At 42.0% G+C, this 25876-nt stretch overlaps 2 protein-coding genes across 5 annotated transcripts; one reads left to right on the top strand and one right to left on the bottom strand.

The window, feature by feature from the left end:
- Nucleotides 1-94: 94 nt before the first annotated feature.
- slc48a1a (solute carrier family 48 member 1a) lies at nt 95-3016 on the bottom strand. Its single transcript, XM_071477209.1, has 3 exons — nt 2566-3016; nt 1616-1783; nt 95-1514 (listed from the first exon to the last, which is right to left on the bottom strand). The coding sequence occupies exons 1-3, from the start codon at nt 2693-2695 to the stop codon at nt 1378-1380; spliced, it is 435 nt and encodes a 144-aa protein (XP_071333310.1). The 5' UTR covers nt 2696-3016; the 3' UTR covers nt 95-1377.
- rapgef3 (Rap guanine nucleotide exchange factor (GEF) 3) lies at nt 1404-24639 on the top strand. Of its 4 annotated transcripts, none has more exons than XM_071477206.1 (28): nt 1404-1534; nt 7063-7148; nt 11472-11516; nt 15214-15320; nt 15407-15528; nt 16556-16733; nt 16867-16951; nt 17298-17358; nt 17472-17548; nt 17640-17786; nt 17912-18018; nt 19156-19244; nt 19346-19424; nt 19666-19816; nt 19962-20044; nt 20152-20182; nt 20289-20364; nt 20614-20751; nt 20933-21030; nt 21147-21272; nt 21668-21849; nt 22680-22770; nt 22889-22939; nt 23077-23164; nt 23273-23337; nt 23445-23499; nt 23684-23755; nt 23878-24130. In XM_071477206.1, the coding sequence occupies exons 2-28, from the start codon at nt 7086-7088 to the stop codon at nt 23994-23996; spliced, it is 2586 nt and encodes an 861-aa protein (XP_071333307.1). In that variant the 5' UTR covers nt 1404-1534; nt 7063-7085; the 3' UTR covers nt 23997-24130. The 4 variants fall into 4 exon arrangements, with proteins under 4 accessions (XP_071333307.1, XP_071333306.1, XP_071333304.1 ...); XM_071477205.1 differs by lacking the exon at nt 1404-1534 and adding an exon at nt 4381-4521; XM_071477203.1 differs by lacking the exon at nt 1404-1534 and adding an exon at nt 6269-6458.
- Nucleotides 24640-25876: the final 1237 nt, after the last annotated feature.

The following is a 25876-nucleotide window of genomic DNA, read 5'->3' as shown; positions in this document are numbered from 1 at the left end:
AAATCTTGAAAAGAAAACTTTGGCACATTCAGCCCTGCAGGTGAACACATGTAAATCACTGCTGCTGTGTGGTACTGAGTAATGAGACATGGTGTAATTAATAATAAATGCATCTTTAATGGGTTCAGTTTCTATATACATGTCTCATTCTTACATTCATTCTCTCACCAACAAAAACACAATTCGACATGTTGTAAGGTAAAAGGTAGACATAAGCTACAGATGGAACTAAACCACTTACAAAGCATAGTGTAACTTGTCTCACACAAATCAAACTAACTGTAACATAACTGATACATATAAATAGTGTATTTCAACATTAAAAAGGGTAAGACATGAATGACAGCATGTAACAACATGATTTCTTTTCCATTGTATCAGGATTTGTGTGCAAAACAATGGCATCAATATCAAAGACTAAAGTGCAATTATTTTTCAATCTATGTGTGTTTCTCTTTAAAGAGGAATGTGTGTGGACTGTACACAGAAAAAGCAAGTCTCCCCCTGGTGGAACAAATGATGAAAAGCACAAATTCCACAGGAATGCCTTTTCTTTGGGGCATGATAAACAACTCCACCATCCAGTTCTAATGAAAACAAAGGCAGAGTATGAAGTGTGAAATAAAGAGCACCTTCCTCCTCATACATAAACTTGTATCTTTAAAAAGAATTGAAATCACAGGTTGAATTTTAAAAATCCCTTCTCAAATTGATGATGAATGGAGCTAAGAGACTAATGCTGCAGACACTAAGACAGTGGCAATATGGAGATATGACTGTTCTGTAATTAGTCTGTAGAACAGCAGCTATGAAAAAGCTCATTTGGGTAAAAACAATGAAGCACTCCAACCTAGCACTGTCAAGCTAGTATTATCAGAGTGGCTTCAGGTAGGCGGTTTTAGTTTTGGTTCTGAGGATTTTAGCTTTGCAAGTATTTTCATTTTCATTTTAATAACTAATCATTGGATTAAAACCTGTTATGGTGGAGATTTACCTCTTACATGTTAATTTTTTTCTTTGTTTTTTTATTAAACAATCTCAGGATAAAATCTGTCAGAAAACCCACTGCTGTGTCTCTTCATAAATAGTCTCGAGCAATTCACTCAAAAGCAGTTCCAGTCTTCAGAGCTTTAGACTTACGACTACAACAGGAATATAATATGCAAGTCATTGAAAGTAGGATAAGGTGTTACATTACAAATACAGAACTTGTTAAGCAAGTGTAACAAGTGCAACTCCATGTGGTAAAAGACAGATGACCTTTTAATCTAGCCATGTCTGGGCTTCCTCCTCTTTGTTACAAAAGCTCTTTGACCAGCTCCTGCCGGCAGCCTAAAACCCTTCAAAGTCCATCACAGTCTATAAAACGAGTACTGACTAGAAATCACTGAGGATGCTGATATCTGCAAACTCCTGGCGGTATCTGTACGAGTACAAGGCCAAGAGGAAGGACCATTTGAGAGTCAGGAAGCTCCACACGCAGGAGAGGTAGAGGCTCCTCGGATCAGTGGGAGCTGTGGGACAGAAAAACCAGGTGATGAATATGTTCGTTAAGAAACCAATGGTCGTTGAGCATTAAACATTATAAAACAAGTGGGATAGAAGGAGGGTTTACATTGCTTCTGTGTGATGGCGATAGTGAGGAAGGTGATCAGGGCGGCCACTGCCAAAACTGAGAAGAGCACTCCGACAGCAATAAAGAACTTCAGCCCTTTGAGCCAGGTGCGCCAGTAGTCCTGCAGGTACATGATGTGTGTGACGAGAGCCCAGAGCGCTAGAACACCTGTCAAAAGAGACAAACACACACACATCACAGAGACTATAACCAAATATCTGGAGCATTATATTTAAGAAAAATTCCACCATATATCATATGTGCCTGAGACCAACCAACGTTCACTACAACTGATCTGCCAATTATTTTCTTCATTGTTTAGTTTGTAAAAATGCCCGAAAATGGTGAAAGTCACAGCCACAATTGTTTCTAATTCTTAAGATGTTCATGTCCCCCTGAAACAACTCCACAAAACCTAAAAATATTCAGTTGACTCTCAGATGAGACAAGGAAAAGCAGAATATATGCTTAACTGAGAAGCTGGAAGTGGAGACAGTTTTACATTTATTCTTTATGACTTCAAACAATAACCGATTATAAAAAATAGTTGCCAGTAAATCCATGTCAATATATCAGAGGATATTAGTTATTGCAGATCTGCATGGCTCAGTGAATGTCAGAAATGATGCCGAGGAAGGGGGCAAGCTACAAATCTGGTCAAGTGTGACCCATGCTAAGAGCATTTAGCACAAAATGTCACTGACCAACACTGACAGCAAATGATGTGTTGTAAAGATTTCAAGTGAGAAGAAAGAGACTGAATTTGAAAAACACAGAAAACATAGAAAACGCCTTTAAATGCTGAGGTTGTGGTGTGATGTAGTTTGATGGTGCAGGCCTGCATTGGGATTAGCCAGGCTAATGCTCCATTATAATGTGGGGAAAGACCAAGCTGCAGATCACGTTATCCTTCAATATTCACTATTAAGCCTTTGGCTGTGTTAATGTACCTGACAGGCCCCCCATGGCCGCCGTCCATGGCTGTTTATAAGCAATATTCCAGACCAGGAAAGCCGAAAGTCCAACCAGGGCTCCAAAGCTAGCATAACCTATGCTAATGTAGATCCTGTTGAATCCCATTGTAAGATATTAACACTGCTAGCTTGAAGTTTGCAACAGGCGCAAGCGACAAAGGCGTATTTTTAAAAAAAGTAGAAGTATTAAGTTACATGGACAGCTTATCGCCACATTATGTAATATCCTTGATATTAACAACAGGAAAACGACGAGATGAAATTGTCCCTTCGGCTGAACAACCAGGAGAGCGACGCCTATCTCCGCTAGCAAAACTAGCTTTCGAAGACAGCTAAATAATCACTGGTTTGTGTGACTTGCACAGCAAACAAACGTCGATGGCACAGTTCAGATGTTCAGCTACCGAGCAGCAACAAAACACCGAGGCGAGTGTTTATCTCACAGGCGCCGCAAAGATGGCGTCTTATGGCCGAGAAGACACAAGCTGGTCGGATCCCGGTCTGCAGCCGATGGCAACACGAATCAGTACGGGCTGAGCTTCTTACATCTTATCGATATGTGCATATACTTCATCCTTATAAAACACATCATCACACGCAAAATAGGGGTTGTTACTCTGCGGGAAACATCTCTCTCGGGGGTGTTTTTAACACTTTGTCACAAAGTCGATGATCTTTTACGCCTGTAATATCTTTGCACTGAGGAAACCCCCGACTAAACGAAATATCGCCCCTAGTGGAGGAAGAGGGAGTTGCAACTTTAGACCTGTTGTGCCAAGACCATTCGTTTTCAATGTGTACAGTAGTATTAAACAATTCCATAAAATGTGATTTTACAAAGTACAGTAAAAAAAAAAAAAGGCTAAATCAAATCAGTATTTTGTGTGACAGCCTTTTGCCTATAAACAGCCTCAGTTCTCCTCACTACACTTGTGCACAGTTCTTTACAATGGCAGGTTCAGGTAAGTTGAACCAAGCATCTTGGATAAATTCCCACAGTGTCTCTGTGTCTCCTGTCTCTTCATGTAATCCCAGACCGACTCTGTGGGGGGCAGACCATCTGTTGTAGGATTCCTTGGTCTTCTGGTCTCTGAAGATAAGTTCTGTAGTTGTATTTCTTGTAGTATGTAGTTCTGTAGTTCTGACTCTGGCTGTATGTGTGGGGCCATTGTCATGCTGCAGAAGAAATATGCGTGTGACTTATAAAACACTGTGAACAAAACTGTTATATAAGTTCATAAAGTCATAAGGCATAAATGCATTTCCTTTGAGCACATGAATATTGTGTTAATCCAAACTGTCAACTAGAAAGAAATACAGACAGTAACCGTTAACGAATATTAAACAATTTGATATGCAAAAATGTTATACAATATATATTCATGTAAAACCCAAGGGGTCAGACAAGACGTGACTTTTCATGACGGAAACAGTAAAGCAAAATATTATAATTTGTTCCAAGGAATGTTTCACAGTTTTACAATAAATCAAACAAAGACACTCATAATGTGAAGCATTGAAATCTCTGATCTAAAACCAAGCTTCAGTGGTTTCATGTGGTCGTTCATAGCTGTGCTGCAGTCACAGATGAAAACCACAGCATTGACTTATAAGTGAAAGCAAATTACGGAAAACCAAAGACTGTGCAGCTGCGTCTATACTCATCCTGTGTTCACACACTTACATGTACTCATTGCCGTGTCTCTCACTGCTGTAGTCAGCCCATGTCCTGGGGCACTCTCCTCATGACCAATCAGAAAGATACAGGAAGCCGTGTCCAGCAACACTCCCCTCAACTCACATAAACTGCAGAGTGAGAACCATCCTCGGACATATACAAAGAGCAAAGAAAAGGATAAAGCAGAAAACCACAAAAAAAAAACAAAACGTGGAAATCATCGGACTGAAGAATCTCATAAGAACAAGGCAGTGGTGAGTTACTGGCCACTTCTCAGAATAATGTGATAGACTGACATTTATTATACTATTTTATAAATATTTATGTCTTCGGATGGAAAATGGAGTTTATTCTTACATGGTGTGTCAAAAAAATGTGCACTTTGACCAATTATCATCATATATACGATTTTATGAGCCGTTTATTATATACACTGATAATTTTGTATCACACTTGCTCAAGACAACGCAAGTTACTTATTCACTAAATGATATGTCCAAGTTATATGTTATTTGTTGTTCTTTAGTATTACTAACTTTCTCACACTGGTAAATGTCACCATGTGACTAAAGGCAGCAGGAGGCAGATGTGTTAGAGGGATGCTGACAAAGAGGAGGTTTTGTGAGGTTTATCAAATCAAATCTACTTTTCTTTTTGCCAGAGTCCTTATTTGACCATGAGGTCAAACAGATAAAATAAGTCTCTCCCTGTCACTGCTAACTGGTGAGGGGAGAGGAAGGAAAAGGTGTGTGTGTGTCTGTTTCTGTTTCTGAGTGTCTGTGTGTCTATGTTTGTGTGTGTGTGTGTGTGTGTGTGTGTGTGTGTACTTGTACTTGCTACATAGTAAGGACCAAAAAAAGTATTTTACTAACAGAGTGAGGACATTTTGGGAAAGTGAGGACATTTTGGCCGGTCCTCACTTTTTGAGACACCTTCAAATCACATTTTGAGGGTTAAGACTTGGTTTTAGAGTTATGGTTAGAATTAGGTTTAGGTTAAGGTCAGGGTCAGGGTTGGGGTTAGGCACTCAGTTGTGATGGTTAAGGTTAGGGTAAGGGGCTAGGGAATGCATTATGTCAATGAGTGTCCTCACAAAGATAGAAGTACAAGTGTGTGTGTGTGTGTGTGTGTGTGTGTGTGCCACCAGACAGTTGGCAAAGTGCACATTCCATGGGCGTAGATGTGTTGCAGGAAATCCCACTCCCATTCCCAGAGGATCTAAATAGAAACACACATGCATAAATAAATACAGAAGTACAAGACAGAGAGAGAGAGAGACACACAAACAACACACAAGAAACGTTATTAGTTTAGTTGTGAGACAAAATACAAGTGCATTAACATTCATCGATAAAACTTTTAGACTCTTAGAAATCTCTGGATCTAATGATTTTCTACAGGATTTATGAGGAAATTTCACAGAGGTTTATACGGACGCAGATTGCAGGGCCTCTGAGTTCTCAATAGAGGGCACCATTTATTTTCAAAATGCCACACATGCATGTGACGAGAAGCCTTACGCAATGCAAAGTGACCTGGGACCGGTTTTACTGAACAGTCCGTGGTGTCAGCGAGCCAAATTGAATTCCTCCTGTGTGATGGGGCTTTACATCTCTACGATACTGTCTGAACCCTGAAACACAGTCATCCAACAATGCACCAGTATTAATGAGCTTTCATTTCAGTCCCAGGGCCACCAAGCAATTACCATTCTTGAATTTTCTGTCTTTACTCAGAAATCAATCCTGAGATTATCTCCATCCAGTCTAGATTAACCTTCCAGGAAGCAGTTTGTTCCTTTAGCGCGGCTGGAGACGTTTATATTAAATCTCTTGAAAACATTCACCTTTTCCTTAGTGATGTGCTGCTGTGCACACAGGACAGTCAACTTTGTCAGATACTATCAAAAGACTGTAGCAATGTGCTCTTTCTTATCAGCAAAACTATCGTGTTTACATTCCCTGAGGAGGTCATAAGAAGCAAAACTGGCTTCCTTCATTGTGAACATTCTTAATTTGGCAGCGTGGAGTCCCTGTGAGGCGCTTGGAAGAGAAAAGGGAGTCACACAACTAATCGGCCGTGGTTAAAACAGTATTTTCTGTTTGGTTTGATTGCTTTCTTACTTTTAATACTGGCTTTCGGGGCAGATGGGATTGGCGTGTCCTCATGACTCCATGGAGGGCTAAACTTGGTAAGAAGTCATTATTTTTTCAGAGGGGTGGCAGGAGATATGCTTCACAGAACAGGGAGTGCAACATACTCTACCTTCTGCTATGCAGTGGAGACTAACCATGGATGTGATTCAAAGTGAAATGAAGTTCTCTAGGCTTTGGGAGCCATCACCACACACACTAACTAAGAACTAAGAAGAATGCAGAAACACTAATGTCTAAAACAGAGGTAACACACACAGGAGCAACACTTCGGCCCTTACATGTCCCTCCTACATCGTTCCAGCTGGAGGAACAACCAAACCAAGGCATGGAAAGCATGATAGAATAGACGTTCTTGTCTGTATGTGTCTTGTGGAAAGCCATGGTAAACTGACTCAGTCACTGAGGTCAGTACAGGAAGGGCAGCCCCGCACTGGAACAATAGCAGGGATTTAAACAAGTCTTACATAACGAATCCAGCCTGCGAGACACAGTTGACCATGATCCAGTTATAACTTGAGGTTCATGGGTGATCAGTTGAAATAGATGGTTCCCTTGTCGTTGCTTGACAGTCTGCAGATTTATGTTTGTTTTGCGTTTGAAGAAACTAATTATTACCCTGTTTGTCCATGTTTTACACAGATACAAGTCAAGCCAACTTCTCTATGGAGGACTTGGTTAAATCCATGTGTTCTCCACCAAGACGCTGCACACCAGAGCATGGAGAAGTAAGTTATCTGCTGCCGCCCCACAGAAGGCATAACGTCTGAGCCAGAGACACACAAAAAGATGAGGTCATTGCAACATAGTCAGCTGCGTTCACAGCTGAGCACTACAATAGACCTGTTGCTACAATATACAGTATTTAGTTTTGAGATTTATGGATCCATAAATCAGTAATGGGTATGTACCAGTTTAACACCTGTGCAAAGGTAAAACACCCGAGCTCACACTGTGACCTGGAAACGACAAAAAAAAACCGGTGAGGGACATCAAGTGTTGTTCTCCGACCTAAACTGTTTTCTGCCCTTGAAGCAGTTTATCTGCACCTCCATGTGCCCACAGACCCGGCTGAGCCAAACAGCTGGACAACCTGATAAGTGTGTGTGCAGAGTTCTGCACTGCAGCTCCTGTGGGCTGCTCTGAACTAGTGCACCGAACAAACTAGACCATACAGTGCCTGGAACATTGGTACGTGGAACATTTTGCCTCCTTAAATACCCTTGACCCAGTCTCATGAGCAGGTAGTTTATAAATCCTGTGAGCCTGCTGTGTGTGTGTGTGTGTGTGTGTGTGTGTGTGTGAGTGTGTGGTTTCATTGAGATTGTCAACAGATTAAACCCAGCTATGGAGATGTAAGATAATAACACACAATGATGAAGTGGTTTAAAGAGGGATTTTGTTCACCATAGTATAGTTAGGTCAAGATTTTGTCATCTTTATTTCTGCATCAGTAAAAAAATATGATCCTGCTTAAATTGACAAATCACATTTTACAATTTGCTGAGATGAATTTTTTTTTTTTTTTTTTTTTTTTTACATACAAAGTGTAAAAAGTGCACCTGCCCACACACACACACACACGCTGAGTGCCAAGATTAATAACTCCTTTAGCCATTAATGAGATGGTAAAAATGCCGGAGGAGGCCGTCTCTCAGATGACTCCGTGTGGTTTCTCGCCGAAGCCAAAGAGCACAGGCGCACACACGCAACTCAGCAGCAAAGTGCGCCTGTGCTGCAGGGATGTCTGAGCGTTACCGCACAGCCCGTCCTCACTGAGCCGGGTCCGCGTCTGGATGCAGGCTGGATTATTTTCTCATTTTCTGAGTTGGGGCGAGAGAGTGCTGAGTGTTGAGCCGTCGTCGCTGCGCATTAACCAGCGGGGTTAACGACGGGTCGATGTGCTGCGCTGTGGATCATGCCTGGAGGTGCCGCCGGCCCCGTCTGCAGAGCTTCTGACCGGGAAAGTTGTGCGTTTTAATCCGAGGCGAAGATGCATCTGTTCCGGAGTCACAATTATCAAGTGTTCCCGGACCGCTACTCGGTGGAGACACCGACCATACGAGGCATCAGCTGGGTACGCTGCCTTTCATGTTCACCTTCACAGACACAACTGAGTCAGTGTAGGCTGCTGTCAGGTGGCACTCAGAGGTGATGAGGAGGAGATGAAGAGATGAGAGTGATGATAATGCACCACCATTATTTTTTGATCATCATCAATGAGGTAGTGTAAGGAGAGGGGGGCTCTCTACTCCTCCTCTCCTAAATGTCATTTGCTTTCTATTGTGAATTAGTGAGAATATCAGTATTATTCACTGCTCTGAAAGAATTGTAGTGTAATTAAAACTGTATCTTCACATTTCTAGTTGTCAAGGTGTCTGGCATATCTTGGCCCTAGTTTTTGTTAAAGTGACAAACACTCTCTAGAAGAGGAGGAAGCTGCATCTGCTACATTTTGTGCTGTAACTCAGCAAAAAGTACAGGAGAGGTGGGGAAAGTGATAGTGACACTATTTATCACCGTGTGTTTAAAGATGGGGTTTAAATCATCTCACTTCCTGTCACCTCCACGACATGACACAGTTTCCCCATAAAACAGCAGTTTGCAGATATTTCAAGAATGCTTCCAGGAGACTGGAGCAGATTCCACTATTGTTGGAGCAGCTCGGGTGGTGGGGACACAGGAAGGTGAACAAAGCATAAAGTTTTTTTTTTAATTTATTAAACTCAGGTTATAAATAGTGTATTGTTTATTGTTCACCTTCACCACAACAACCCTGCTCAGTTTACAGAAGAGTTTGTAGAAGAATGAACAAAGGGGAGGTGGTTTTGTTTCCAGGTCACAGGAAGACACAGAGCACGGCGACGCTCTTCAGCTTCTAAATTTACTTGACATTTAACCATCAATAGGTCAAAGACAACTGTAAATCTCCACTGACTGTATCCTGAACTTCCTGCTGTTAACCTGCCAGGCATTGAAGTCATAGTTTACATGGAGTGGATCAAAAGAGTAATTAGAGTAAATAACTAATAATTATGTTTTGGATCTGGATTTATGGCAGTTTGACAGAGTTTAATAATCATTTCATGTAACTTGCTGCACATGTTCTTAAATGTCACAAGAGCAGCTCAACTTATAGAGACTGAACTGAGTGAGTTTGTGTTTATCCAGGGTGTCTTCTCTGTGATAAATTACGTAACTCTCCTCCACAGAGATTTAGCCACTTTAACAAGATAAAGAAAAGTGTGAAATTCAAAAGTAAAACAGCCTAATCATGATATTAACAAATGCATTGACTTGACATTAAGGTTATCAAAACATTGTACTATACTGGAACAAAAGCAGTGGGATCTGCCTTACGAACACGACTGGTTTTATAACTGTAAACTGCAACTCACTGAAGTTGCAGAGAGCTGCAGAGTTCAGTTTTTCCCAGAATGGTTGCCAGTCTATCTGTTCATTGTTGTCCTATATCAACAATGAGCCCAATTAAACAGGCTCTGAGGCATTAGCTAATTCCTCCTCTGGGCTCATACAGTCGGAGACCTCTAACGGGGGCAAAACTGAGCTCATTTTGCTGTCATCATTAGGAGATGCCATGGCATCGTCCCTCCTCTCCTTCCTGCTCTTGCATACCGGCGCTGAGACATGGACACAAAGCAGAACCAAATACCTCACATTCATATAGGTTCCCAATTGTGTCTACAGACCTGGGAGCGCACTGGTTTTTCCACATTTCTGGTGAACCGAGGGGGCACAAATGTCATTTTAGTTTGGTCATAACTGATAAAACTCTGTGGTGCATGTGGTTTTTGGAGCTTATTCAGTTGAAAATTACACACACTAAATCAGTGTCAGTGAAAATTCAGCCTTAGTTACATGTTTCTTTAAACTCTTCACCCACAGTAACAGACTCACAGCGGGACTTAATGAGTTTTTTATGAGGAGGCTAAAACTATTGGCAATGTGCCATCCAGGCAGTGATCATGTGACGTAGCTGGCTGCCCGGTGGTCCAGACAAAACACGCCACAAAGTCTGTCTGCAGATGGGCCGGAGACAATTTACAGATGTTTATCAGTGACGTGAAGAGCTGATCACACCTGCCTGATCAATAGAGCTACTGTATGTATGCAGTGCAAGCCATGCCATCTGTTTACTTTGCATATTTGACATTTTTTCGCAAGCTATTCATTCAATGCAACAACGCAGCATAAAGAAAGAAACTCACATCCTGTCTTAGTAAATATTTTTGCTGTTGCAACATGAGCTCCCAGATCTGGAGAGAGATATTTTATATTTATAATCGGCCTGAAAAAGGTTTTCTCAAAAGTCTCTGAGTTATGTTCACTGGAGGCTATTGCCTTTGGAATAAAAGTACACAGTGGCAGCTACATGAGGATCATAAAAACATAAAATCCAAGCAACAAAGAGGAAGTGCAGCTTGGACTGAAGTGTAGATATGGGAATGCTGAATATTTGTACATGCCAGCAGGTTTTTAAGTTAGGGCTGATCTCACGCTTGTGAGTGCAGAGAGTGAGGGAGTCTCCAGAAATAATAATGGATAAAACTGTATCTGTGGCAACTGCGGCAGCTCATTTAACCTTTAAACAGTTGGGATTTTCAACAGCCCTTTCAGAAGAAAGGACAGTCTGCTGTTAAAAGCAACCTTTTCACTTAAAAAAAAACACACGTGGCAACAGGCTATGTACTTTCCTTTGCTGATGTCTGTGCACTCTTTCCTCCCACTTCATTACACACACTTGACACCCACCCACACTACGTTGGAGACAATGGTAACACAGCACAGGTTGAGATAATGTATTTGTGTTGACCTTCATCCCAAATGGAAAGAAAATAATTATTCTTTCTATCTGGACAGTCCAGCTTGGTCATATCTGTTTATTTGGTGCTACACTCAGCCAGATTATCATTAACAACCAGTCCGGCTAGTTCCTGTGGAAAAGCAAGTTATCGGCTTCATTTCAGCTGTTTTAGATATGCAGGAATGACTCCGGTGTGATAACGTCTCTCTCTCTTTGTTTCTCCTAGACTCCACTGCCAGAGGCCTTGGATTCAAAGGACACTATGAAGCAGGTGTGTACGGTCATGGTGTGGCGTGCTATGTTTTGGTACACCCCCTCCCTACAGCTAACCATAATCCAATGTTCTCGCTGGTGTTTTTAAACTCCTGCTGAACACTACAAGAAACACAGTGTCAGAGGGAAAGCGTCCTCTGCTCCTAAGAGAACACGAACCGTCTCCTGCAACATTATGGAAACTTTTAATGAAAAATTAGATTTTCTTCGAGCTTTGGTCACCAGGGTTAATTATTATTCGGCATCTCATAATAAGTCACGTGATGTCATTTTTTTTATCCAATACCTCCATGACATAATCAGGTTTGTAAGGATAAATCAGGCTTCTCAACCTCTCAATCTGTCTGCTAATTAGCTGTTCACAGTAATTACCAGTGGTTGGCTCTGACCTTGATGTGAGTCTTTAAACTACAATACAAATTTTTTCTCTCTCCTGGAGGCTTTGCAGCTGTACTGACCTGAGAGTTGCAGTGCTTGCATCCTCTCAAACTGCTGAACTTGTTCTTTTGTTGTTATAATATCCTGCATTACTACTCAAGCGAGTTTTAAAAAACACATTCCTAGCGGGGCGTGAAGTCACAAGGAGTCTAAAGGGCACTCCAGGGTTCACAGTTAATTGACCCTCCAGAGCCCTACCTCACCTAGCCCAGGCCCCTCACACAGCGTTATCTCTGCAGGCCAAGGAGAGAACGTTATAAAACAGGAGGCTTGGACATGGAAAGTGAACGCTGTTTCCCTCAGACAGAAGAAGCAGATAGTGAGATAGAGCTTATTTCAACCCCTCAAAAATCAATTCCTGTGAATTTTCTTTTGTGCCAGAGAGAGGAAGTAGAGTAATCGGGTCTGCAGGACGCAGGTGTTGCTAACTTTTTGGAGCTTTGTTTGGTTGCCATGCAAGTGTTGGCTCCAGATCCTAAAAGTCACTAATGAGCATCGTACATTCTGATAGCACAGTACAAGACAGATTGTCTCCAATAAGATCTCTGTGATTGTCCTCCAATGTTGATGGGAAAAAGATGCTGTTTTTCTCAACCACACTTAATCACAAGCTTAACAGCCACTGATTTTAATTGCATTTAAAAAAGCGCTTTTCATTTATGTAACAAAAGTTCGACATGTTCCATGCAACTACCAGAAAAGTCTATCATGGAAGTCTGAAATTGGATACATAGATTGTGCACAGTTGAATGATGTGTTTGTGTTCTTTGATTTCCCATTCACATCGAGTGAGTGGGGTGCAAGTTCACCAAAAATAAAAACCATAGGTGCAGCTTTAAAGACCTGGCAGCCTTCAGAAGTGCAGTGTTGTATTTTTCTTACGCACAGAGAGGGGAAAAAGTCAGGTATCTGCCGTGCACAGAGCTGCATTAAGCTCCTTTCCAACTGTGTTCATCTGTAGCTGCTTCTCACCGCAGATGAGCCCACAAGGTCACAGAGAGAGTAAAAAGACAGAGAGATGTCTCGCCTACAGAGGAGCCATACTCTAGATAACTGTGCTCATCATTATTCCACCTAACAAATCAAAGGCATGAAACTGCAGAATGGAGTTAAAGAAAATTCTGCAATTTGATATATAATATTATTGTGTTTTGATAAAGAAAACTACAACATTTTTTTCCATCCACTTGATTGTGTCACTGCTGTGTGATAGTGAGCATCTGCCCTGCTCAGGAGTGTCGGAGCAAACTGCACAGGCTGTATAGCAGCTGTTCTGTAGGTAAAGAATATATGACCATATAAAATAGACAATTCAAGTGTAAACCAACATCGGGGTGATTATATACTTTGAATCAGTTTTTGAATATAGGTACTTCACTGTAAAATGACCTGAACAGTAGAATAAACCCTTGTCATAAAGTGGGTTATGGCTGCCTGTCAAACCTCACACATGGCCCATACATCAGTATCAGTCGAGTGTGTATTGTACTTTGTGTCATTGACTGGCGCACCTGGGTGAAGGGTGTTTGCTCTGTAACTTGACACATTTGAAACACTTACCTGTGGGTTATAGTTCCCAGAGATAAGCTGGCCCACATGCAGACAATAAACAAGAAGAAGAAGAAACAAAAGAGAATCCACCACAGAGAGCTACAGTAGCTCTGAACTGAATTACAGTAAGAAATGAAAAAATCTGTTTTTTTGCTTGTTTACATGACTGTCAGGTTTCCCGGTGAGGGCCAAGCCCCTCAGTGAAATATGGATTTTGATATTGTTTTTGTAAGGACTGGGTTAGGTAATGGAAAAATGCCTCATGTAGAAAACAAGTTTTGGAGCTGAAATGCCTGAGACTGTGACTGTGGGAGTCCCGGGGGAAAAAAAGGCCCCTGGGAATACTTGTGACCTCCAGACAACATAACTCCCATGGGGCACAGGAGACGCCTCGGGGCACATTTACTCTGTCGATGTCAGGTCTGGGAACGGGCCGATGTGGGAATGATAGGTTGAAGTATGTGGTGCCCAGTGTTACCCACAGTGCTCAGATATAGTCATACAATGTAATAAGCAGGCCTGTGTGAACTTTGATCTATCAAGCATGCGTTAAAGCCCCCAGTCGAGGTGAAGGAGCAGAGCAGAGGTTGTGTTGGCGTCACTGAAGCGTGGGGCGATGAAAGGTCAGAGAGGTCTCTACGTCCTGACTAAGGAGACTTAAGGGGTGCAGGTAGGTTCTGTCACTGGCTTCCTTACATTGCCACAGCTCTATTTGACAGTGAAGAATATAGAAAAATGGTCAGTGCTGGGCTCTGTGCGCATCTCAACACCACCACCTTGGGCACGCAGCAGTGCCTTGAGGAAAATCTGAAGAACAAACAGGCGTCTGAGTCACTCGTGGAATCACAAGACTGGGTGCAGGAGAAGGAAGAAGGGGGGGGCTGGAGTGCAACAAGGACGAGCAAAATATTTACTTCAAGTTTTGTCAATCACTAAGAGAGTACATGTGGTTGGGTGCTAGTTTGATCCAATTTGTTTTTGAAACATAAGCGGAGCATAAAGCATGAAATGACCTGAAATAGGACAGCCGCATTACAGCAACAAACAAAGCACATTTTTGTTACATAAGCTTCGCTTCTGCATCAGTGGCTGACAGGTTTTGCACCCGTCTGCAGTCTCTTTTGGTTTTAGACCTGAGTTGTGTATGTGTGTATGTGTGTGTGTGTGTGTGTGTGAGGGGGGGAGTGAAGGGGGGGAAGAATCGAGAGGGGTTCAAAGGTAACACTTTGAGGGTGGTCAGAAAGTGAAAGTCTGTTGTCACTGCGTGCCTGCCAGTGGGTGAGCTGCAGAGGCTGGAAACTCAACGAGGTGTGGGAGAGTTTAACATAGCCATTTTTAACACATTCTCACCTCCCTGCTTCCCACACACACACACACACACACACACACCACATTACACACCAACACCTACAGAAATCTCCACTCACGATGTTGACGTACATGCCATTACACATGATCTCCATGCTCAGGGGAAATGAAAACTTCTCTCACACACACAAGCACACAAAAACATCTCTGTCACCGACAAGCTACACACACTTTTTTCATTTACAATACAACCTGTGTTACATATCCTATGCTGCCCTCTCACACTTTTTCTCACCCGGTTCATAAAAGGGAGCACAACATGGCCCATTCATTCCCATAATAGGAAGATAATAAAGAGAGACTAGTAGTTTAATAACCTTCTTTCTTGGTTTATCCAGTTTCTTTCAGATCGTGTTGTGAAGGCAGCGAGATCGGTGTACAGTGTCATGATCGAGAGGAACCCCGGTCTGATCCGGGATCGAAAGTATCACCTCAAAACATACAGGTACCTACACAGCTGCTGTGATTTCTTTCACATTAAAAGTGTGGCGGTCTTTGCAAATTGCATGATGTGTTGAATTTCTCCCACAGACAATGCTGTTCTGGTAAAGAGCTTGTTGACTGGCTGATGAAACAGAACGAATGCCTCCAGTCAAGAAGTCAGGCAGTTGGGATGTGGCAGGTCCTGGTGGATGAAGGAATCCTGGTTCATGGTAAGAGCTTCAGTTTTGATACAAGTGTACAAATCCTTTTTTGCTCGCATGTTCTTCATACCAGACAGTTTTACCCAAAAGGCCTTTGACCAGTAGCCAAATTTTTAAAGATATTAACATAATATTTGTCATGGGTTTGGCGAGCCAATGCTTTGTCATGGACCGTAGAAGTATGTGAAAGTAATTCCAAAGAAAGTCTTGTTGTAGTCTGGGATTTATTAATATATTCTGATTATGATGTCTCAGGCAGCACTCAAGAATTTCCCAAAGATGCTTGAGCAGCTTGAAATCTGGTGGCTGCGTCTGTCAAGGCATTTGTTTTACAATGTGTTCTCGCTCAGTCAAGTGTTCGCGAACCACTCGCGCTCTTTGGATGGGACATCGTCTGCCTGGAAGAGACCACTCCAATCAGGACAGAAATGCTTCATCATGAAATGAAGTTCATCACTCAGAACAGATTTTCATTTATTTCCATTTGTCTTGGAGTTTTGTGAAGTCGATACATGTCAGTAAATTCTACTTGTAAGTTTTTGCTGTTGCTACATAGCTAGCATTAGCATTCACAGTTGTTTACCTACCAGTGTAGAGGAAATGTTGCGAGTTCAACACCTAACCTCATTCCTTTACTCGCCAAGAGCTACAGTCTACAGTGGTAAAAAGCAACGCCAATGTTAAGTCTTAAGTCTCTATCGCATCTCTTCTTCTACTGAAGTTAGCATGCTGACCAGCTAGCCCGTGTTGTCACTGTCCGATAGCGACTCACTGTAGCCTTCGATCTGCCCTGAAGATGTAGCGCTGCTCAGACGTATTATAACTTCTTGTCTTATAAACGCAACAACGGCCGAAGCTCTTGTCAAGTGACAATCACCACCGCCCACTCTTGGCGAGAAACCACTTTCGGCACCAAAGAAACGTTAAAAATAGCCTCTGTAAAGTTTAAATAATTCAGTTTTATGTAATCACTTCATCACTACATGTCTACAGTCTTAGTTATGTTTTTCCTCCTCTGTGTTTTGTCTCCATCAAGTGAAACATGAGCTGAACTTCCATGACAAGGACGCCCAGTTCTACCGCTTCCAAGACGCTGAGTTCGGCCTGAACCACATAACAAATGAGAAGGACTCAGAGGATGAGCTGCAGGAGGCTCTGTCGCTGCTGTCTCAGCTCGGCCCTGATGCTCTGCTCACCATGATTCTACGCAAATGGTCAGTGTGCTGAGCCTTCATATAACTATTATGAATAAAAACCTGAATAAAAAAAAAACTGATAAAAAATGAATTAAAAAAAGGCATACAACTACGAGGTGGTAATTCTGTATGTTGATTAAACTTTTTTTAGCCCCAGTCAGAGGAGCGCTGAGGACCTGGAGGTCATCTACGAGGAGCTGCTCCATGTCAAAGCTGCTGCTCATCTCTCCACCTCGGTCAGTCACTGTTACTGCCTGCTGATCTGTGTCCTCGTGATTAAAGACAGTATATGTTGAATTTCTTTTGTTATAATAGTATATCCTCAATTTCATTTGATTCAAGAGCCCAGTTTGAATTAAAGAAGTGCTCCACATTTAAAATATAATAGTTGCCCCATAATTTTTCATGTTTGTTGATTTATGACAGTAGTAGTAGCTTATTATGAGAAAATCAGTCAAATCAAGCAGTTAGTTGCCACTGAGTCTTAAACTATTTGTCAAAAGAACCACTGGATTGTAATATATTGGAAACAGGAGTTATCAATGCATCTCAGTCTCATTTTCTGCTCTGTTGTGTCTGTAGGTGCGTAAGGAGCTGGCAGCGGTGCTGGTCTTTGAATCACACGCCAAGGCTGGAACAGTGTGTGAGTGTGACAGCTTTGCTGACGTTTGAGCTCGATTGCTAGAGACTCTCGGACTCAGTTTCATTGTGCATAAATGACCAGTGTTGGTGGTGACTGTCTTTTTTGTGATGCAGTGTTCAGCCAGGGCGACAAGGGCACCTCGTGGTACATCATCTGGAAGGGCTCTGTAAACGTGATCACACATGGGAAGGTAGCCTCATACGTCATACATTCACCAAGCTCAGAATTACCACCCATGTAATGCCCTGTTGCCATGTATAATGTAATGCTGGTGCATACAGGGGCTGGTAACCACACTACACGAGGGCGAGGACTTTGGGCAGCTAGCTTTGCTGAATGATGCGCCTCGTGCTGCCACCATTATCCTGAGAGAAGACAACTGCCACTTCCTCCGTGTCGATAAACAGGACTTCATACGCATCCTCAAGGTGTGTCTGATTACATAATGACTACAGGTGCAGCACCGTGGCTCAAAAGCATGTGCATCAGAAAGTCAAATCCACAAACACGCTAAAAATGTATTCGACTGAGTCTGTGTTTCTTGTTCTCCTAGGATGTGGAGGCCAACACAGTGCGACTGGAGGAGCATGGGAAAACAGTGCTGGTGTTGGAGAAGAGCGCCGACTCAGCGCAGCAAGGCGGAGCAGGAAACAACAGCAAGTGAGAGTTCACCTCTGAGGCAGAACAGTCACTTCACAAGCATCGTTAAGACACTTTACATGGGTGTGAGCAGATAATGTATCACACCAATAACACAAGCGCTGCCATTGGTCATCACTACACATGGGGACAAGTATGCAGACCTTTCTGTCAAACGCGGTTAAGCTCTTATTAATGCACTGTTATCTAACAGCCTGAAAAGAAGTGGACTTCAACCCTGCCTCATTGAATGACTCGTTATCGGTCTTGAAGTGTTTTAGCAAACACAAAGGGGAATTAACTTGATGCTGACCTCCCCTTCAGGTCGGCTTCCCCTTCTTTCCCTCCAACTCCACCAAACAACCAGCAAACAGCCAAGATTTATTATCTGTGGAGCCCAACCAATATTACGTTTTTGGCCGGTCTGATGCCATCAGACAAAGAGCCCTCACATTTAGTTATAAAGAAGTAATGACGTACACAGAAGGCAAGGCATTTAAAGCAAGAACAATAAACGTGTGATCAGTGACAGACAGAGCACCTCTGTCCACTCAGCTGTGATATGCTACTGCCAACTCTGCAAGTGCTGTAAACACAGGAGTCTGCAGCGGTTACGTCACCGGCCCTTTTCTGCTTCTTCTTTTCTGGGATGGTTATCAGTCAATGTATACACACAAACTGATAATACAGTTTATGTGATGAAGGCGGTTCCAGTAATGTCTGTAATGTTCTTTTTTTTTTTTTTTTTTTTACCAAGACTGTGCACGTCAGCTGTAGTCTGTATTTAATGCTAATTAGGAAATTCTAGCATGCTAACATGCTAAACTGAATAGTGTTAGCATTTAGCTGAGTGCAGTAAGTATGTACAGTCTCACAGAGCCACTAGCATTGCTGTAGACTCAGTTTTGTTTGTCTGTAGCCGCTGTTTTGTTCATGTTTGGTCCCTGGGCAGATGTTACATAGTCGCCCTTTAAAGGAATTTATATGAGCAGACTCTGGAATAAGATATTTGCCTGCAGAGCATTTATATTCAAGAAAACTTTCTTTCTGGATTGTCAGGAACTAATTAAAACACACAAACCAAGAAGCACACTATGCAATGATGTTATGAAAAAGAATCACTTCTTCTTCTCTCCCTTTCTATCACGCTCTGTGCAGGTACACAGTCATGTCAGGAACACCTGAGAAAATCCTGGAACACCTGCTGGAAACAGTAAAGTTGGATTCTAATGGAAACGACGCCATAGGTAGGAGGCTTTTAACTTGTTTAACTGAGTGAGTCAGGAAAAGCAGACTCAGTCAACGAGTTATTTAACCGTGTGTTGTTGTGGTGTTTGTCTCCCTGCAGATCCCTGCGTGACTGACTTCCTGCTCACCTATAAAGTCTTCATGCCCTCCAGCCAGCTGTGTCCTGCACTACAGCACCAATATCCTGAGATGGTCAATAACACTGATAACAGTAATGATGCAGCCGGTGATAAAGTGTACAGCCTCTGCCTCTGCTGCTGCTGCTGCTGAGTTGTTGATTACGATGACGATGGCCCACAGTGCAAACAAAGCATTTACTTCCCAGTGAACTATATTCTGCTGAAATACAGTGTCATGTAATTGTCTCAGATTCTCTCTCAGTAAAGATTGTTATGTTACGCCCCTTAACCTCCATTGCACCTACCAGGCAGAGCTCTCTGAGGGCTCAGATCAGGAGAAGGCTGCCTACGTTCTCAACACCAAGCAGAAGGTAGTGAAGTTGGTTGGCCAGTGGGTGGCGCTGTATGGCCTTCTGCTGAAAGAAGACCCTATCGCTTTGGACTTTTTGGAGGTGAGATTGCAGGCTCAGTTTAATGATAGTCATGTGTAATATGTGGAAATATGAACATTTCAATTTTAAGAATCTAGACTTTATTATGAGGAGAATCAAACTTTACGTTTCTGCTTTTTCAATTTCCATGTTTGATCTGAAACAGAGGTTGAAGAAGGAGGTGGCAGGAGATTTCCGTCTGTCCAACCTGCTGAAAGAACAATTTAGGGAAAGGAGGAGAACAAAAGTGTAAATAATAACATTATATTTTTATTATAAATTATAAGTGTGTCTTATAACATCTGCTATTTATGCAACAGTCATACTATATAACACTGTTTTTCATCTTTTCACAGTTTGGAGAATGGATATCAGTCACTGATCAGGGTGAGACTTTCACAGAAACACAATATCAATATCAGCGATACATTTTAATGAGGAAACAGCTGTTTAATGTCACTCGCTCACTGAGTCACTCTGATGCTATCGACAGAACCAGCAATTCGATTGGTTTTCAAACTGTGAGGAGCCTGTGGGGAGGTTGCAACCAATCAGAGCACAGGATAAAGGTGAGTAAGGCACGGGCACAAAAACAGGAAAATCAAATCAATCACATGAAATCATGTCATGCCGAACAGAACACTGATCTATATCACTGCAGTAGAGTGATTACCTCACATTAGCTCAGATGTTCAGCATCTGTGGGTGTCGTTTATGAGTAACACATGTGACCACACGTCATTACTCACATCATCAATCATCAGATCAGCAGATCTTGACATTTTGTTTTTTTTCTTTTTTGTCCCCTCTCGGCGCAGTGTTGTATGAGATCTACAGGCCAGACAGCAAACCTCTCACTCTGATGCTCCCAGTGAACACGTCCGTACAGGATGTGATGTCAGCGATAGGCAAACCTGGTGGAGATCACATCCTGGTCAAAATGAACTCCACAGGAGGTGGGACTCATCTTTTTCTAACATTGCAGATATGTTTCTTGTAAATTGTTAGAATAATTCCATCAGAGCTGCTTATTGATTCAGCTTCCCTTTGAGCCTGAGTTGTGGTTATAGATTTTCTACTGTTCTCCGTCAGTTCGTTGTGCTGAAAATGAGTTTTTGATATATTACATGCATGCAGAAAGAGCTCAGTTAAAGCTGGATGCAACTGCAGTCTACACCGCCCTGGGCCTCAACGAAAGACTGTTCATCTGCACAAGTGGCCAAGTGGAACAACTGGTGAGGAATGGGTGCCTTCCATACTTTGTTCAAAGCAGCGTCCCTGCCCATAAAGAAAGACATCAAAGTCACACAGAATGACCCTCTCTCACTAATTTTCTCTCTCTCTCTCTCAGACGCCGCTGAAGGAGCAGCAGGGTCCAGAGCGAGGAACAACTGACGTCCTCGAACAGATGGGCTCAAAAGACATCGCCAATGAACTCACTAATTATGACTGGGAGCTGTTCACTGCCATGCATGAGGTGACTCAGCATATATGACAAACTTTACTCACCACAGCACATAAATGCTACAGAATAAGAGAGGAACGGCTTATTTACACACTGAAATGCCTCCTCAGGGCTCAGCTCCACCTGTTTGTCATAACAAGTGCAGCCAAAGCTGAAACTGGACTGGGTATCTCTCTGACACAATCTATCTGAGTCACACTCCTTGGCGCTTTTATCTGACAGCGCCAGCTTTGCCATCAGATCATCTGGTCCTGTGATACAACAACTTCCTGCATGTTTCACATGTTTCTGAAGCAAGTCGCATTCATTAGGACACCTGTAAAAACAGGCCTCTCTTTGATTTCAAGATTTCTTTTTCTCGCAGTGTGTAATTTATCTGTGACTCATTGATTCCCCCGTCTCTCCAGGTGGAGCTTGTCCACTACATATTCGGGCGCCATAAATTTCCCGGTGCCATCACAGCTAACCTGGAGAGATTTGTGCGTCGCTTCAATGAGGTGCAGTACTGGGTGGTGACTGAGCTGTGCCTCTGCGAGGACCTGGTGAAACGAGCCATTCTGCTCAAGAAGTTCATCAAGATTGCTGCAGTGTAAGTGTTAGCTGCCGTGTTTTGATCAGAAAGTAGGTCAGTCCGTCTGCCACTTTGGTCCAGACTGAAATATCTCAACATCTTTCGGATGGGGTGCCATGAAATCCTGCAAAGACATTCATGGTCCCCAGAGGATGAAGCCTGCTCACCGTGGTGGTCCTGGGTCTTTTCATCTAGCCTCAAAGAATGTCTCAAAGAATTTGATGCCATAATTGATAATAACAATAATAATAATAATAATGATAACGTATATGTAAACTATAACATATATAATGTATAATGTATAAAACTTTTAAAAACAGGTTTTACAAAGTGCTTTGACAGATAAAAAAACAATGGTAGTGAAAAGTGGGACCGAGGTGGAGTTACAGATGGAAGAATGCAATATATTACAATGTAAAGAAGGAGGGAGCAATTGATAATTTCTTTCTTTCTTTTTTGACTTTGACTTTTACTCCAGTGGCATCATAAGCTCAGATTTTTAATTTGTCCAATATTTTAGTTTATACCAAATACCTGTAAAACCGATAATGTTCCCAGCAGCCTCAGCTGTACAGTCTGTTCAGTGCTAATTAGCAAATGTTAGCATGCTAATACATTAATCTAAAGAGGGTGAACATCCACATGCAAGCTTCGTCACTGTGAGCACAACAGCATGCTGACATTAGCATTTAGTTTGCAGCCTATTAGAGCTGCTAGCATGACTAGGAGTCATAGCTAGGAGTGTTGTTTGCACATAACTTGTCTTTAAAACCTCCAAAAATCACAAATGTATTCGTTAGTCTGAGACCTACTTATTTATTTACAGCCTGGTGTTCTCTTTCCCACAGTTTAAAGGAGCAGAGGAATCTCAATTCATTCTTTGCTGTGATGTTCGGTTTGAGCAACAGCGCAGTTCACAGGCTTTACAAGACGTGGGAGGTGAGAAACCCCTGACTGCAACAGTTATGATGATGATGATGATGATGATGAAGTGTTGCATCATCATTTACGAAACAGTAATTTGGAAATGATTCATACAACAATTTGTCTGTTACAGAGAATACCCAGCAAGACAAAAAGAATTTACTGTGCTTATGAGAGGCTGATGGTGAGTTACATTATGTGTGCTCTCACTGTTCCCAAGCATACCCTGCCTCTACTGTTGCAATATCTCCTCTGTTGTTTTATTAATAATTAATTGTAATCTAAAGTGTTATGATGGTGTTTATTCTCTGCTCATGTCAGGATCCTTCACGCAACCACAGGGCCTACAGACTGGCTGTGGCCAAACTCAGTCCTCCTTACATCCCCTTCATGCCTCTGCTGCTCAAAGGTAACAGACGCCAGCAGTGTCGCTGATTCAGTTTCATAAATTCATAAACCTCATGATCTAAATCACCAGGAGAGAAATGACATGTTTTCTGTTTCTGTCTATGCGCAGACATGACATTCATCCATGAAGGGAACCCAAACTATGTAGAAAAGTTGGTCAATTTTGAGAAGATGGTAAGACAGAGAGATGCTTTTGGAAAGTTGCTCAGCTCAGTTATCCTCACTCATCTTGTCCTTATGATATTGACCCGAAATGGTTCCTTTTCCTCCCACTGTCACAGCGAATGATCGCCAAGACAGTGAAAATTGTACGAGGATGCAGGAGCCAGCCTTATGGTAAGAGACCCAGCCGAGCTGAGGCCCACAGCGCCGGCAGGGACCCACCCTTCATACTCTAGAAGCTGTATGAATTCAGTCGACATCAAACAACTGCATGTGCATGTTGCAGTAAGGGGGGTGAGGTCAGGATTGTGGCTTGTAGGACATATCAGGTAAATCAACTTCTGTTTCTCCTCTGCAGTGCCTTCGTCTCCACAGAGGGGTCTGGCAGATCGGATGTTTCTGGAAGGGCCTGCTACTCGCATATCCACATGTAAGCTACATCCACCTCATCAGTGACTGATGTATTCCTCTGTTTTCACACAAGGAAGGTTTCCAATACAAATACTACTCAAACGTATGTAGAGTCAATCCCCATGTTTCTCTCTTGTCCAGACTCGGACCACGCCCTCCCTCTGCGGAGTCCCAGCAACATCCGACACTACATTCAGAACCTGAGGGTGATTGACAGCCAGCGCAAGCTAACGCAGCTATCAAGAACATTAGAAAGCTAGGACATCGGCCTGCAAATGTACAAAAAAAACCAAAAAAACTGCAGAACTGTAGCACAAATCTGAACTGGAGATCATACTCTAGCTAGATGAACAAAGCTTCCGCATTTCTCTCAATAAGACGGAGGCGTTGAGTACCATGGAAATTCACTCCTGCAGCTTGGACATTGATGGAGGAGCTTTCTGCACAGCACAGCACTGAGAGAGAACATGTGCAGGGAGCACAGTAATGACCTCTGATGCTGAAACAGAATCCAATTCTCCAACCATTCAACTTGTGGGACAAATTTTTTTTTATCCAAAACGCCTTACAGCACACCTCTGCTGTGTGTGCTGCAGTGGAAACTGATCCCCTCACGAAGGCAATGTTACAACATGTACAGTTTGGCAAACTGTGCCTGTCTTTGGTGTCAAATTTTCATTTATATTACCTTTTTTTGAACTGCTGTCTGTGGGAGACAAAAGGGCCATAAGAACACATCCTACGGATCTTAGCTATCACAATCACTTTAGGTCAGTTTTTTGTGCACTTGTATATTAACATCAAAACTAATGTATTGTATCGGATCTTTTTTTTTTTGGTAACTGACATGCATATAATTTCATACATTGTTTTCTAAATAAATTATTTTCTAAGTGATGTGTATTTAATGAAAGCACAGGAATTTGTAAAAAGAGGAATATTTTATTTAAAGTACAAACCGTAACAGGTAAAAACTGACCTCCCTCCCTCCCCCCTGAAAAAAATCATCCCCCCAATATGGGGTGAGAAAAATTCACAAATCAGTTTTCATTTGAATTCAACACTCTCCTCGTCTTAAATATGTACAACTTCTTCTTTTGAAAAGTCCTGGAGAGTGAAAATGGGCTAAGACATGTAAAAAAAAAAAAAAAGAAAAAGGAAAGAAAACCCAGTGCCGTCTCCTGATGGAACCACGGAGGAAGTAGTAAAATGATCCCCTGTCATTATAAATAATGGGTTGACCTGTTCAGTAAAGAATTTCCATGTAGACAATATTCAAGGATTTAAATCAATTATCAAATGAGGGATTTTTTTGGACCATTTTACAAATAGTAAATCACTATCCAATAAGAGGGGCCATGTGAAAAGAGTGTAATGAGGCAAACAAATGTAAAACATATGGTTACTATCATGGTAGTGTTTGGACAGGTGCAACAGCAGAGCACATGAATTATCAAACTGACAACATGCCCAAGTTCAACTCAAGATATGTTGTGGTGGTGGTGTTTCTGTGTCCGTCTGTGGTATATTAAAAAAAATAATAATAATCATCAGCAAGATCAGGAAAGTGGTCCAGCAAGTGGTGAGTTTCATACTTGAAGTATGCTTAGTGAGAAAGCAAGTGAAAGTGAAAAGCCAGAATTTAGTCTATGTGCTTATCACATACTTTGACACAAGGTTCTGGTCACAAATAAATCATAAAACCAAAGAAAGCACTGTAATATTTAAAAGAAAAAAAAAAGAGTGAATATAAATATTGCACTTTCAAACAACATTGAGTTCCCAGTGCTGAGCTGTTATCCCTTTGTTAGAGGTACAAGACATCCTGGAGGATGCTAACATCTGGACGGCAGCCTTATAGTGATTTTTTTTTTTTTTAATTTCCACTGAGGTTATAAGTATATTAACTTAAACAAGGCATCCAAAATACTGGCTGTATTTGCTCTATCATGTTCAATAATAGTAATGCAGAATGGCTTAACCTCAACGATCTCAAGCTACAGAGGTGGTAAGGGATAAGCAGCACAAAGCAGCGGGAAAGGTAATTCATACATAAAACAAACATTCATAAATACACCATTCACACAAATGCATGTACGCATGAGGTCACACATGTATACATGCAAGCACACGCAGCCCT

This window comes from Trachinotus anak, unplaced genomic scaffold (assembly GCF_046630095.1).
Source record: "Trachinotus anak isolate AG129_WGS33_773 ecotype Australia unplaced genomic scaffold, CSIRO_AGI_Tana_v1 ptg000004l, whole genome shotgun sequence".
Taxonomy (NCBI): domain Eukaryota; kingdom Metazoa; phylum Chordata; class Actinopteri; order Carangiformes; family Carangidae; genus Trachinotus; species Trachinotus anak.
This window is presented reverse-complemented; position numbering and strand designations above follow the sequence as displayed.

Coding starts and splice junctions, on each gene's coding strand:
- slc48a1a (XM_071477209.1), bottom strand. CDS start 2,695: ATGGGATTCAACAGGATCTACATTAGCATAGGTTATGCTAGCTTTGGA. Junction 1,784..2,565: donor GGCCATGGGGGGCCTGTCAG/GTACATTAACAC, acceptor CTCTTTTGACAG/GTGTTCTAGCGCTCTGGGCT. Junction 1,515..1,615: donor CGCCATCACACAGAAGCAAT/GTAAACCCTCCT, acceptor TCTGTCCCACAG/CTCCCACTGATCCGAGGAGC.
- rapgef3 (XM_071477203.1), top strand. CDS start 6,434: ATGACTCCATGGAGGGCTAAACTTG. Junction 20,752..20,932: donor CAAAATGAACTCCACAGGAG/GTGGGACTCATC, acceptor ACATGCATGCAG/AAAGAGCTCAGTTAAAGCTG. Junction 21,850..22,679: donor TTCATCAAGATTGCTGCAGT/GTAAGTGTTAGC, acceptor TCTTTCCCACAG/TTTAAAGGAGCAGAGGAATC.